General features: G+C 36.4%; 1 protein-coding gene across 1 annotated transcript in view; it reads right to left on the bottom strand.

The window, feature by feature from the left end:
- LAMA1 (laminin subunit alpha 1) overlaps positions 1-13,801 on the bottom strand; it is a 110,425-nt gene that overhangs the window by 81,692 nt on the left and 14,932 nt on the right. The window contains exons 3-4 of the mRNA XM_025164264.2: positions 13,328-13,440; positions 2,803-3,045 (exon numbers count right to left, since the gene is read on the bottom strand). Coding sequence (XP_025020032.2) covers positions 2,803-3,045; positions 13,328-13,440 — 356 coding nt within the window. The remainder of the gene's footprint in view (positions 1-2,802; positions 3,046-13,327; positions 13,441-13,801) is intronic.

Genomic DNA, 13,801 nt, shown 5'->3' with positions numbered 1-13,801 from the left:
TCACTAATAACAGTTCTGAAAAAGATTTTGGAATAGTAGTTGATTGCAAACTGAATTAAGAGACAGTAGTGTTAGGAAATGCAAGCTTAAACTACATCAAGAGAAGTATAGTTACCAAATCAAAGAAGCAATAGTTTTACTTTATTCTGCTTAGGTCAGGTCTGATACCATACTTTAAGGTGATTCTGACAAACTTGGAAAGGTTCAATGAACAGAAGTATGAATTATCATAGGATTATAAATGAAAATCTATGAAGGGAGACTGAAATAACCACGAATATTTAACTTTAAGAAGATTGAAAGAAAGTAAAACAGCACTCTTCAAATACCTGAAAAGATATCACACAAAACCTGTTCTATATCATTTAAGAATGTAGAACATGGAATAATAGATTGAAAGTACAGAAAAGCAGAATCCAACTGAATGTCAGAAAAAAATGCTTCCAAATAATAAGAGTAGTTTGACAGTGAAGCCAATTACCCAGAGAATGGGGGGGAGGGGGGGAGTTCCCTTGATTGATTTGTTCAAACACAGGCTGGATTGCCAGCTGTCAGAAATGCTTTAATTTTGATCTCTCCATTAAGCAGGAGGTTTGACCTCATAACCTGAATGCCAGTCCCAATGCCATTCTCTGTTTCTATGACTCCAGTCTTCAGTAGATGAGAGTACATTTTTCTTTCTACAAAAAAGATCAGTCCTTTAACTGGAACAATCACACACACACAAAAATATAGAAGTGTAGGGATCTTGCAGTGCCAGTGTCACATGTAATAACTTTTATATTGAAATAAAAAGTCAAAGGAAGAAAACTCCATAAAATTAAGAAGACTTAGAAAGAATAAACTTCAAGGTACCGAACAAAGTCAAAGGATAGAAATATAACTGCATCATTTCCTTCATTGTATTCTAAAGTAGAGAAGAGAGCAGGACAGCTCCTATTCACTAAAGTCCAAGAGATCACTGGCCACATTAACTTTTGTGATTAATTCATAAATCAGGATTAAATTTAATTAATTAATTAAATAAAATAAGCAAACTCAGAAACTGTAGACTTCCATTTGCTCCAGACAATATTTATATTATATTTTTTCTTAAGTACTTTATTACTTAAATACTTAAGTACTGGATTTATAATCCTTCAAATGAAATCTGAATCAACAACAATATTTAACTAATATCTACTTTCAGTCCTATATCATTTGTACATGTACGTGGCATCAAGATTGGTAGAGGGGTTCAAATGTTTATTTTAAGATTTTTGTTTGAATAATTTGAGACCTTAAATCTGCCTTCCCCTACTTGGATGCTTTCCAGATGTGGACTTTAATAAAACATTGAGAGTCAGGAAAGCATTAAACCCAGTTAAAGTCTACTAAAATTTCCAAGCATGCTTGTTTTATTCTAAATATATTTTGTTTATTAGGGTTGGAACAAAACAAATGTTTCAGCTCAGAAGACATCAAAAATGGTATTAAATATCCAGCAGTCTAAGTTGGATCATGCTTGTAACTATATGCAAACTGTGCCTAAAGTAGTAATTTAACATTTACAAAATTAATGTTAGTAGCATTTTAGTCCCAAATACATTTTCTTTTAAGGAAAATTTTAGATTCCTTTCCTAGTAACTTTGTATTGAGGTCAGAGTTCTATTTGCTGGTATATAAGGAAAGGCATTCATTGTAAGCTAGTCAGTTTTCAATGCATAATTTCCTTATAACACTGGGTTGCTTCTCTGATCTATCCCAGACAGCAACTATGAATAGAGCTGCTTAAAAGGCATAACAATCAACTGTTGACCTGCCAATGCCAACTCTTTTAATCAAGCTCTCCTTGAAATAATGCCAACAATTATTTCAGAGTTCCTGCTGCACAGAGTAATTCAGATTTTTAGTCTAGCATGTTAATTTTTTTCCAACTCCCTAAAGCAAAGTCATTAAATAATCTTATTAGAAACTTCCTGCACAAAACAATTGAGATCCTGCTAAAGAATAATACAGATTTTATCTATTGCACTATTTATTTATTTATGAAATTTATCAACTGTCCTATTTATATAAGCAAACAGGGTAGATTTCAACATTTAAATTAACAATACAAATGTAAAATAAAACAATATAATCAATAAAATTGAAAAGCAATGTTATAAATACTGGGACAATAAGGTGCCAAATTCACATCCTTAGGGAAAAAATACAAAAGAATCACAACCAGGATAAGGCCCTCTCCCATTTATTAGAAATAGATGCTGGCACCTGGTCAACATCTTCAAAAGGGCTTTTCTTGTGGATCTAAATGTTTGAGCAGGTTCTCAGTAGAAGAGGTAATCCAAGCTTCTAACGAACACCTTAAATCATGCTCAGTAAACAACTGGTACCCACTGTAGATTTTTCTACAGATATGTGATCCCTGTACCTTCCCTGGGTTAGCAACCTAGGTGCAGTATTTTGCACTAATTTCAACTTCTGGACATTTTTCAAGTATAGCCCCACTTACAATGTTGCACTAGTTAAGTATCAAAGTGAAGAATAATAATTGGCTTGTTCAGATACTACCAGATCTGTGTGATTCTACCTGAGATAAGACTAAAAATGGGCCCCCTACGAAAGTGATTCATAAATTGGAAAGATTCTGATCCTCAGAAATTAAACCTCCCTCAGTTGCTACTAATGATGGATAAAAGATGGATGGAGGGGAGGGGAGGCAGGATTAACTTTTTAGCAGACCAATTTTTATCAACCCTTTACAATTTTACTCTCTCCATGTCCACAGATGATAGGCACATGAACCAAAAGAAAACATACCTCTCCATGTTCAAGTGGAACGAGTTTAGAATAATAGGAAGTGCATATCACTTCGTCGTCTTTCTTATAAGTAGGAGGACCAAGCCTTGGTGTTACATTGTATCTGGTTAGACACTCGGTATCACTAATTGCATAGTATTGCCAGGGGCTGAATTCAACACCATTCATAGAACGTTCCAAAATCCAGTTTCCAGGCCTTGGAGCATTAGCAGCTTTTATGATGATGTAAGCAACTTGAAAGATCTAAAAATAATGTAACAAAAAAGCACCACTCTTACCAGAAACACCCCCAAAATCAGGTTTCCAGGCTTCAATAACATGTAAGATTACTTCTCAAGCATTTTGATTATACAATTTATCATAGAAATACTTTTGCACTACATTCCAGCTGCTGATTATACTTGCTTGAGTTTTTTATACAGAGTTTAGTTAATTTCCATCTCATTTTTCAGAGTCAAGAGTTCCATATTTTTACCAAAATAAGAAACTTTTAAAGCCAAGCATGGAGTGATGACAGAATTAAAATATAGCATCATAGATATGAGACACAGAGCATACAAAGTAAAGCCTGAGGATTAAAACAATATTTTAATACTGGTTTGTTTGTACTCGCATTGTACTAATGCTTGTTTTAGCATTAAAATGCTAAAAGGTCTCCTTGCTAAAAGGTCTCCTTCCATGCTAAAAGGTCTCCTTCAGGCTGAACATGAATCTTGACATTCCAAACAATGTAATTTAATTTATAAAGACTTATGTATTTTAATTATTTATTAAACATATTTGTATGCCGCCACAATCAAAAATAATTATCAGTGGCTCACATAAAAATACAATGTAAAACATGCCCTAGACAAAAATAAAAACACAACATTTACATGAACTGATAGTAAGAAACACTCAGCTTGATCACTTATATCACACAATTTTTCTCCTTTAAGAACTATAGTGGAACATAATTACTAAAAAAAAACCCTGATCTAACAGCCTGGCTTTTAACCACAAAAAAATCGAATGAGGTCCATACTACTAATCTGTCCTATTATGTAAGCTATTTGTGTGATTTAAGACAATTATGGGTCCTGCTAAATCTGTAATTACATCTGTGTAAATCTGTAATTACATATTTACATAATTTCTAACTTAAATTACAAATTACAAATAATACGATATCATAAAAGTACTACTTTAAATTATACCAGCTTCTGGTGCTATGTATAAATGTAAAATGAAGTTTCCAGCAGTTTAATACCCTTACATAACTCAATTACAATAACTGAGTTTAAAAACTTGTATAATGCAGCAACAGCATTTTAAAATGCAAGGTTTCAATTCTAATGTCTTTCTACTTTTATGGAAAACTATGAGATCCACTAGCTCCTCCTTTTGCTGTCATAATGTAATTATGGCATGGAAGGGGGGGGTTATTTCAGCATTTTTTTCAAAGGAAAAATTCTTAATCTTAATGTATTTGGTAGAGCTGTGTGTGCTGTGATGTATCTTTTTTTTTTTTTCAGGCTTGTATGAAAAAAATACATGTGTGCCTTAATGAATGGCCCAGAGATGCTGTGCTTGTGCAGTGATGAATCATTTATTCCTAATAAATTTTGAAGTGTGCACATCCAGAATATTTAGAAATTAACCATCAGAGTTAATGTTCCAGTTGTTTTATGTTAGCAGTTTGAAGAGCTCATTAAACAAATTTTTGCAAATGGTGCTTTTTAAAAATTGTACTTTTTAGGGGGTGGCGGGGAGAAATAGGCAAGAATATGATTTGGATGAAACTCACAGTATTACTTCTGGGCCATCTCCACATATTTCAGGACTGGATTTTTGTACAGTATCTCTGAACTCATCCTTCATCTAAGAACAAATTGGGTTACTGCTGACTTACAATTATTGATTTCGATATTTGCAAGTCATCAGGAAAAAAGCTGCAGCTGGAACTGCGTTACTGGACCAGAACATGTTATGGGTTCACATGATATAGCACTTTTCTTCCCACATCCATGTGTGTGACTTTCTTTCCACAACAAATCACAGGTACAAGTGGTCTGATTCCAAGAAAGAACACAGGCATAAATCTTTCCCCATTCTTCATAGAATCAGAGAATGAATTAGTGATACACATCAAGTGAAAAATGCATGGACCAAACATATTTTGGCTCAGACGTTCAGCAGGACCATTCTGGACAGACCATGATTTTAACTTCCCTTAGCCACTGCCATGTACAGTGGGGCAAAAAAGTATTTAGTCAGCCACCAATTGTGCATGTTCTCCCACTTAAAAAGATGAGAGAGGCCTGTAATTTTCATCATAGGTATACCTCAACTATGAGAGACAAAATGGGGAAAAAAATCCAGAAAATCACATTGTCTGATTTTTAAAGAATTTATTTGCAAATCATGGTGGAAAATAAGTATTTGGTCACCTACAAACAAGCAAGATGTCTGGCTCTCACAGACCTGTAACTACTTCTTTAAGAGGCTCCTCTGTCCTCCACTCCTTACCTGTAGTAATGGCACCTGTTTGACCTTGTTATCAGTATAAAAGACACCTGTCCACAACCTCAAACAGTCACATTCCAAACTCCACTATGGCCAAGACCAAAGAGCTGTCGAAGGACACCAGAAACAAAATTGTAGACTTGCACCAGGCTGGGAAGAGTGAATCTGCAATAGGCAAGCAGCTTGTTGTGAAGAAATCAACTGTGGGAGCAATAATTAGAAAATGGAAGACATACAAGACCACTGATAATCTCCCTCGATCTGGGGCTCCATGCAAGATCTCACCCCGTGGGGTCAAAACGATCACAAGAATGGTGAGCAAAAAGCCCAGAACCACATGGGGGGACCTAGTGAATGACCTGCAGAGAGCTGGGACCAAAGTAATAAAGGCTACCATCAGTAACACACTATGCTGCCAGGGACTCAAATCCTGCAGTGCCAGACATGTCCCCCTGCTTAAGCCAGTACATGTCCGGGCCCGTCTGAAGTTTGCTAGAGAGCATTTGGATGATCCAGAAGAGGATTGGGAGAATGTCATATGATCAGATGAAACCAAAGTAGAACGTTTTGGTCTAAACTCAACTCATCGTGTTTGGAGGAGAGAGAATGCTGAGTTGCATCCAAAGAACACCATACCTACTGTGAAGCATGGGGGTGGAAACATCATGCTTTGGGGCAGTTTTTCTGCAAAGGGACCAGGACGACTGATCCGTGTAAAGGAAAGAATGAATGGGGCCATGTATCGTGAGATTTTGAGTGAACACCTCCTTCCATCAGCAAGGGCACTGAAGATGAAACGTGGCTGGGTCTTTCAGCATGACAATGATCCCAAACACACCGCCCGGGCAACGAAGGAGTGGCTTCGTAAGAAGCATTTCAAGGTCCTGGAGTGGCCTAGCCAGTCTCCAGATCTCAACCCCATGGAAAACCTTTGGAGGGAGTTGAAAGTCCGTGTTGCCCAGTGACAGCCCCAAAACATCACTGCTCTAGAGGAGATCTGCATGGAGGAATGGGCCAAAATACCAGCAACAGTGTGTGAAAACCTTGTGAAGACTTACAGAAAACGTTTGACCTCTGTCATTGCCAACAAAGGATATATAACAAAGTATTGAGATGAACTTTTGATATTGACCAAATACTTATTTTCCACCATGATTTGCAAATAAATTCTTTAAAAATCAGACAATGTGATTTTCTGGATTTTTTTCCCCATTTTGTCTCTCATAGTTGAGGTATACCTATGATGAAAATTACAGGCCTCTCTCATCTTTTTAAGTGGGAGAACTTGCACAATTGGTGGCTGACTAAATACTTTTTTGCCCCACTGTATTCATTCATTCATATATTCATTCATTTTAGTACAGTTTAGGGGTCACTCAACTCCAGATAACTCAGGGTGGCATATATTAAAAACTAAGAACAATTAAAAAGAAAAGAAACAGATCATAAGCTTCCAAAAGGCAAACAAGAAAAACATCCTATGGTGGTTCAACTACCACTCTGACTCAAGGCCTGGGAAAACAGTCAAGTTTTCAGCAACTTTCTGAATATCAGCAGAGTGAGATTTAACTGGTCCATCCAGACCTACCTGAACTTTCACGTGCCACCAGTGTCATCACATGGCCACTTGAACCATCTTTCTACCACTGCATTCTTTCCTTTTCCACTGCCACAGCATACCCACTGTTGCATTCACTGGACTCGGCCAGCCTATCTCCCTAATAACACAAAGCTTCTTTCCCACACACCCTACCTTTCTATTGTCACTTTCTTTCCTGGCTGTCACCACATTTCTATAGCTACTTGCTGGTCCTATCCAACCCACCCATTCCATTTCCAATGCACACCTTCCTTTTCTGCTCTTGCTGCCTAGCACCTACCTGCCACATGCAACCTACTTCTCCATCTTCACCTGCTGCCAGTCTTCCTTTCTTCAGCTCTCTCCAAAATGCACACATTCCAGGTCCACACACAGACTTAACACATATAGATTTGGATCTATGCCTGAATTGCTCTATATACCTGAGTCATGCACAGAATTTGTTGCATGTTTTCTAGCTTATATGAGTTGGAAATGATCCAATAGGTCATCTAATTCAATTTCCTGCTTCAGGAATTTACTAAACCATAATCAACAGGTCAGCCTCTGTTTGAAAACCTCTAGCAAGGCTAGGTCGACCACTTTTTTAGACAGATTATTCCTTACTATAAGCAAACTTCTATTCAGCACCCAGATCTCCTTCAGTCCATTAATATTAATTTCAACAACAACAACAACAAAGAGCTTTCTCCTTTTGGGGACAACATTTCAGTCATTTGTATAAAGTTAGCTAACAATATCCTTACTGCAGATTGCAGGGTTGCCTCAAACCATAATGTTCTAATGATAAATAATGCATGACTAGTTAGGCGCTAGGAAATAAATGAAGGCAGTGAATGCAAAGAAACCTTTTGTTGCATGTCCCATCAACAGTTGATCTATTATTCCCCCTTCACAGCCATGTGAACAACTGCACAACTACCAAGGCACAAAAATCCATTAATATGCTCTTGCTAGCCTCCAGGTCATTCTTCTTTTCACTTTGTTATTCTTTTATTTGTTCTGTTTTCTTGTATGTTACTTGGGAGTATGAGATAGGGAAGGGAATGATGGAAATTCTTGGAAGTGTGACACACACTACTAATTTTTTTTGTTTTAGGAGAAAGCCATTATCTGTAGCTAAACAAAAGAAAAATAAACTCTTAATAAAATATACTTATTCTGATATTACCAGTTATGAAGTTAAATTTATAATATTATTAATGATATCCTTCACTGGTTCAGCAAAATGTATCAAACATGAAGGAGAGGACTCACCAATGACTCTGACTGTTACAGGTTCATTGGCTAACTGGAATAATACCAATGAAAAATATTCCTGTATACAACAATATATAGTTGCCATATCCATAGTAGTATGCTTTTTTAAAAAACAGTTTTAAATGAAATTAAAAGAACATATGCTCATATTAATGCAACATAATAATTTAAGAATATAAACTATTATATCCTAAATGACATATTTATGAGCATATGTTCTTTTAATATCATTTAAAACTGTTTTTAAAACATTGCTGGCTGGGGAATTCTTGGAGTTGAAGTCCAAACATCTTAAAGTTCCCAAGGTTAAGAAACACTGATTTGGAGTATTATAGATGGCTCAATTTTTACATAACACTAACCTGCATTTTAGAATTACAAAGGCAAGTGAGCTGAATTGAATCTATGGTTCTTATGCTTCCAAATCCTTCACTTAGCCCTAGGGTGACCCAAAGTAGATTCAAGGTCAGAAAGTTTTGCTTCCTTTTAGATGAGGGATGAAAAGTGTGGTATCCCAGGACACAGGTGGCCTTCTAAAGGTTGTACACCACTGAGAGTCACTTTTTGTGAGATGGGTGGCCGTACTAATTTGATAAATAAATAAATAAATAAATAAATAAATAAATAAATAAATAAATAAATTCTTGAGTATGGCCCCCAGAATCCCCCCAAAGGTGTCACTAAATTAAAAATTATTACCTGCGAAGTAACCATACTGACCATATTTTATTAATTTAACTTCATTTAACTTCAATTACATTAATTTAAATTAAATTTAGGGGGAGCTAAGCAGCAGCAACCAATTGATTTAGTTCATCTTGAAAAGCTAAGGAAGGTCAGGCCTGATTCATACTTGTGTGGTAGCCCACCAGAAAATATCAGGGCTGTAGACTAGATTGGAAAGTAAAAAATGCAAAGATATCCAAGTAAGGCAATTAGAAATCACTCCATTACAATAGCCAATAAAACAACAAGTACATGAAGTTATGAAGAATAGAGACTGACTCAAAAGAGATTTTAACCTCTACCCTTTTCTTGGCCTTGATTTCCAGAGTATAGCTACCAACCTGGGCTCATAGACCAAGTGCAACAAACTTCCCTAAAGTTTGCACACATCTGATTAAGAACTATGGTTTACCTTAACTATAATTACTGAAAACAGTCCAGTCATGGCATCATGATTGAAATCCCACCCTTTTGTACATGTGTGTGACAACAACCAAGGCTTCAACTGCAAGGCTGGGACTATCATCTTGCCTCTTTTCACACCCCACCCAGTAGATGCTGCTGGGAGGATATAATGCAAATCCAAGGGTCATCATACCAAATCATAAGTTAGCATTTTATATATTGTCAGGCTTTACCCAATAAGCAGAACTACAACTAATTGGGTAAGATCACAAGAATCCAAGAACTTCTGCTAAGTAATTTTTACTGGGGCAAAAAAGGAAGTCACAACAAAACAATTCTGATGTCCTACTTTGTTTCAAAAGCAAGTTCTATATCTACATAATAATTAAATCACTTCACATCTCTTACTTTTTCCTGCCCATTCTTGGCAGCCTACTCTTTTCCATAGGAGAGGGTTGATTTTTATCATCCTGTGTTTTACAATGGGGAGATTTACTATCAAGTTATTTTTCACTTACTGTATGTTAACAAACTTCATAAACTAATATAATATTAACATACTTTTTTAAAGATTTTTTTTATCCTGCCTTTCTTATTTTTATAAATAACTCAAGGCAGCGAACATACCTAATACTCCTTCCTCCTATTTTCCCCATGACAACAACCCTGTGAGGTAAGTTGGGCTGAGAGAGAGTGACTAGTCCAAAGTCACCCAGCTGGCTTTCATGCCTAAGGCAGGACTAGGACTCATGGTCTCCTGGTTTCTAGCCTGATGCCTTAACCACAAGACCAAACTCACTCTTAATTTATTATTAATTTAATTTAAAATTAAATTAATTTTAATTTATATACCTACTTGGAAAACGGTTGATAATTCAAGATTAGTTTTAGAAATTAATAATATATTTACACTCCTTGAAGCGATTCAAACAGCTGAAAAACATGGAACACATTCTGCAATTTCTTCATGTTAAAATTAGTAACTGAGAGGTAATCATTCACAGATCCAAAGCAATCTTTATTAAGCCAAATGTTTTCTTAATGAAAACAAATGTGTATCAGTACTAAATGCTTTTTTAGATAAAATGTTGTAAAGCACAAAGAAATAAGGAAAAAGAGACACTTCACGGTAGAAGATACAAAGTCAATTTATTGAATGCTGGAATGCACTAAGAAGAAAGATACAATGCTCATTTGGAAAGACTTTATACATATAAATGATATAATCCTTCTTTTAAAGAATAATATGTTTAGCAGTGAACTGTAGATGGGCAAATGTTAATTTTGTCTCTTACAAATTTAATTTTAAATCAAATACCATGTAATTAGAGGCTAGTTCAAAGCTGATAAAATATATATCAACTGCAAATTACTCAATCAGAGCTACATTTATATAACTAGCTAGGTCAACAGCTGTTTCATATTTTAAGTTATCACTTAACATTTCAGAGAAAAGTTTTTTGTTTTTTTTAAATGGCTTAGTATTGAGACATAAATTATTTTTCTGAGCATGCTTTCATCTTTAAAGCTTTCCAAAGAAACATTTTTTCTTATCCGATGACTGAGTTTTGATATATAACTTAAAAAATAACCCTTTGATCCTTTTCAAAAGATAATCCCATTTTAGCAAATATTAAGTATGAATGTACAGTGGGGCAAAAAAGTATTTAGTCAGCCACCAATTGTGCAAGTTCTCCCACTTAAAAAGATGAGAGAGGCCTGTAATTTTCATCATAGGTATACCTCAACTATGAGAGACAAAATGGGGAAAAAAATCCAGAAAATCACATTGTCTGATTTTTAAAGAATTTATTTGCAAATCATGGTGGAAAATAAGTATTTGGTCAATATCAAAAGTTCATCTCAATACTTTGTTATATATCCTTTGTTGGCAATGACAGAGGTCAAACGTTTTCTGTAAGTCTTCACAAGGTTTTCACACACTGTTGCTGGTATTTTGGCCCATTCCTCCATGCAGATCTCCTCTAGAGCAGTGATGTTTTGGGGCTGTCGCTGGGCAACACGGACTTTCAACTCCCTCCAAAGGTTTTCCATGGGGTTGAGATCTGGAGACTGGCTAGGCCACTCCAGGACCTTGAAATGCTTCTTACGAAGCCACTCCTTCGTTGCCCGGGCGGTGTGTTTGGGATCATTGTCGTGCTGAAAGACCCAGCCACGTTTCATCTTCAATGTCCTTGCTGATGGAAGGAGGTGTTCACTCAAAATCTCACGATACATGGCCCCATTCATTCTTTCCTTTACACGGATCAGTCGTCCTGGTCCCTTTGCAGAAAAACTGCCCCAAAGCATGATGTTTCCACCCCCATGCTTCACAGTAGGTATGGTGTTCTTTGGATGCAACTCAGCATTCTCTCTCCTCCAAACACGACGAGTTGAGTTTAGACCAAAACGTTCTACTTTGGTTTCATCTGATCATATGGCATTCTCCCAATCCTCTTCTGGATCATCCAAATGCTCTCTAGCAAAGAGACGGGCCCAGACATGTACTGGCTTAAGCAGGGGGACACATCTGGCACTGCAGGATTTGAGTCCCTGGCGGCGTAGTGTGTTACTGATGGTAGCCTTTGTTACTTTGGTCCCAGCTCTCTGCAGGTCATTCACTAGGTCTCCCCGTGTGGTTCTGGGCTTTTTGCTCACCGTTCTTGTGATCATTTTGACCCCACGGGGTGAGATCTTGCATGGAGCCCCAGATCGAGGGAGATTATCAGTGGCATTATATGTCTTCCATTTTCTAATTATTGCTCCCACAGTTGATTTCTTCACACCAAGCTGCTTGTCTATTGCAGATTCAGTCTTCCCAGCCTGGTGCAGGTCTACAATTTTGTTTCTGGTGTCCTTCGACAACTCTTTGGTCTTGGCCATAGTGGAGTTTGGAGTGTGACTGAGGTTGTGGACAGGTGTCTTTTATACTGATAACAAGGTCAAACAGGTGCCATTACTACAGGTAAGGAGTGGAGGACAGAAGAGCTTCTTAAAGAAATAGTTACAGGTCTGTGAGAGCCAGACATCTTGCTTGTTCGTAGGTGACCAAATACTTATTTTCCACCATGATTTGCAAATAAATTCTTTAAAAATCAGACAACGTGATTTTCTGGATTTTTTTCCTCATTTTGTCTCTCATAGTTGAGGTATACCTATGATGAAAATTACAGGCCTCTCTCATCTTTTTAAGTGGGAGAACTTGCACAATTGGTGGCTGACTAAATACTTTTTTGCCCCGCAGTATGAGTGTCTACAGATTTTGCTCACATTTTAGGGTTAGGGTTTCTTCAGTTAGTGCATAAGATATAGCTATGCCACACTGATCAAACTGCAATTTTTAATGTAACAGTAAATAGAAATAATTACTACATTTTCTGTCAGTTGCTTAAATATAAATGAAATTACCTCCATTTCATTTTTGTCCTCACCCCAGGAATTACCTTTTTGAATATGTTTCTTAGCACACTATTCAAGATCAAGTATTGCACTCAATCCAGAGAAAGTTCAGCACTTATAATCCAAGGCTTATTGGATCCAAATAATCCAAAGGCTTATGGAATTTAAAGGATTTTTGGAACAATAATTCAAAGCCTTATTGGATCTCTAATAATCCAAAGTTTTATGAAGAAAGGATGAAAATTTAAGTGATATGTCATCTATTTTGTCGATGTATAGGGTGAATCTATTTGAGACTCAGCTAAGCTTACACTCCAATTGTTTAGAGCAATTCTGACATTAGGTAGTACATGGTGGTAGATATGTGTCCACCATAAACAGAAAATCTAGATACAAGTCCCAACTGGGCCATGGCATGCATTGAGTTGCTATGGGCAGTACTTTATCTCAGTCCAACCTACCTCGCAAAAATGTTATGGAGATAAAGATAAAGGTGACCTGCATGTAAACTGCCTTAAGCATCTAAGAAACATGAGATAAAATTGCCAATTGCCATCATAGTACATTAAAGAGTGATAATAAAAAATTCAAATAGCCCTTTAGGAATGAAAACAAACTGTCTCTACTTACCTGTCTTAGATCTAGAGTTATTGTTACCCAATGGTATTCTCTTCCATTCTGAATGCTAGGACTTTGCCACCAGTTATTAGTACCATCTATAGCATTTGAGATAGGATGTTGTTCTAAAATAAACACAAATTACAATCACATTTTCCCAGTTTCCTTTCATGCTACAAAATATTCACATACCATGCTACAAACTACTTACATACTAATAATGTGCACAAGTTATAAAAGAAAATAAATCAGTTCAATCATGGGCTCAATCTAGACTTAGCTATACTAAGATCAGACCAGAAAAGTAAAACTAAACACAACTCAGAGTTCTGTTTTAATCTAAATTAGAGCCTTCACATGACATGACCTTACTAGTTCTCTGTTCTGCCTAACTAGTTCTAGAGAATAAGGAAGAGGACCCTGATGGAAATATGCAGGAACCATTACCTTGACAAAAGGGGTAAAACATTTTTAAAGTTCCAGAAC

This window comes from Python bivittatus, unplaced genomic scaffold (genome assembly GCF_059951505.1).
Source record: "Python bivittatus isolate LINGU-HERP-01145 unplaced genomic scaffold, Pbiv_v1 ctg000840_np1212, whole genome shotgun sequence".
In the NCBI taxonomy this organism is placed as follows: domain Eukaryota; kingdom Metazoa; phylum Chordata; class Lepidosauria; order Squamata; family Pythonidae; genus Python; species Python bivittatus.
The sequence above is the reverse complement of the archived record's forward strand: the minus strand, read 5'-3'. Positions and strand labels throughout refer to the sequence as shown.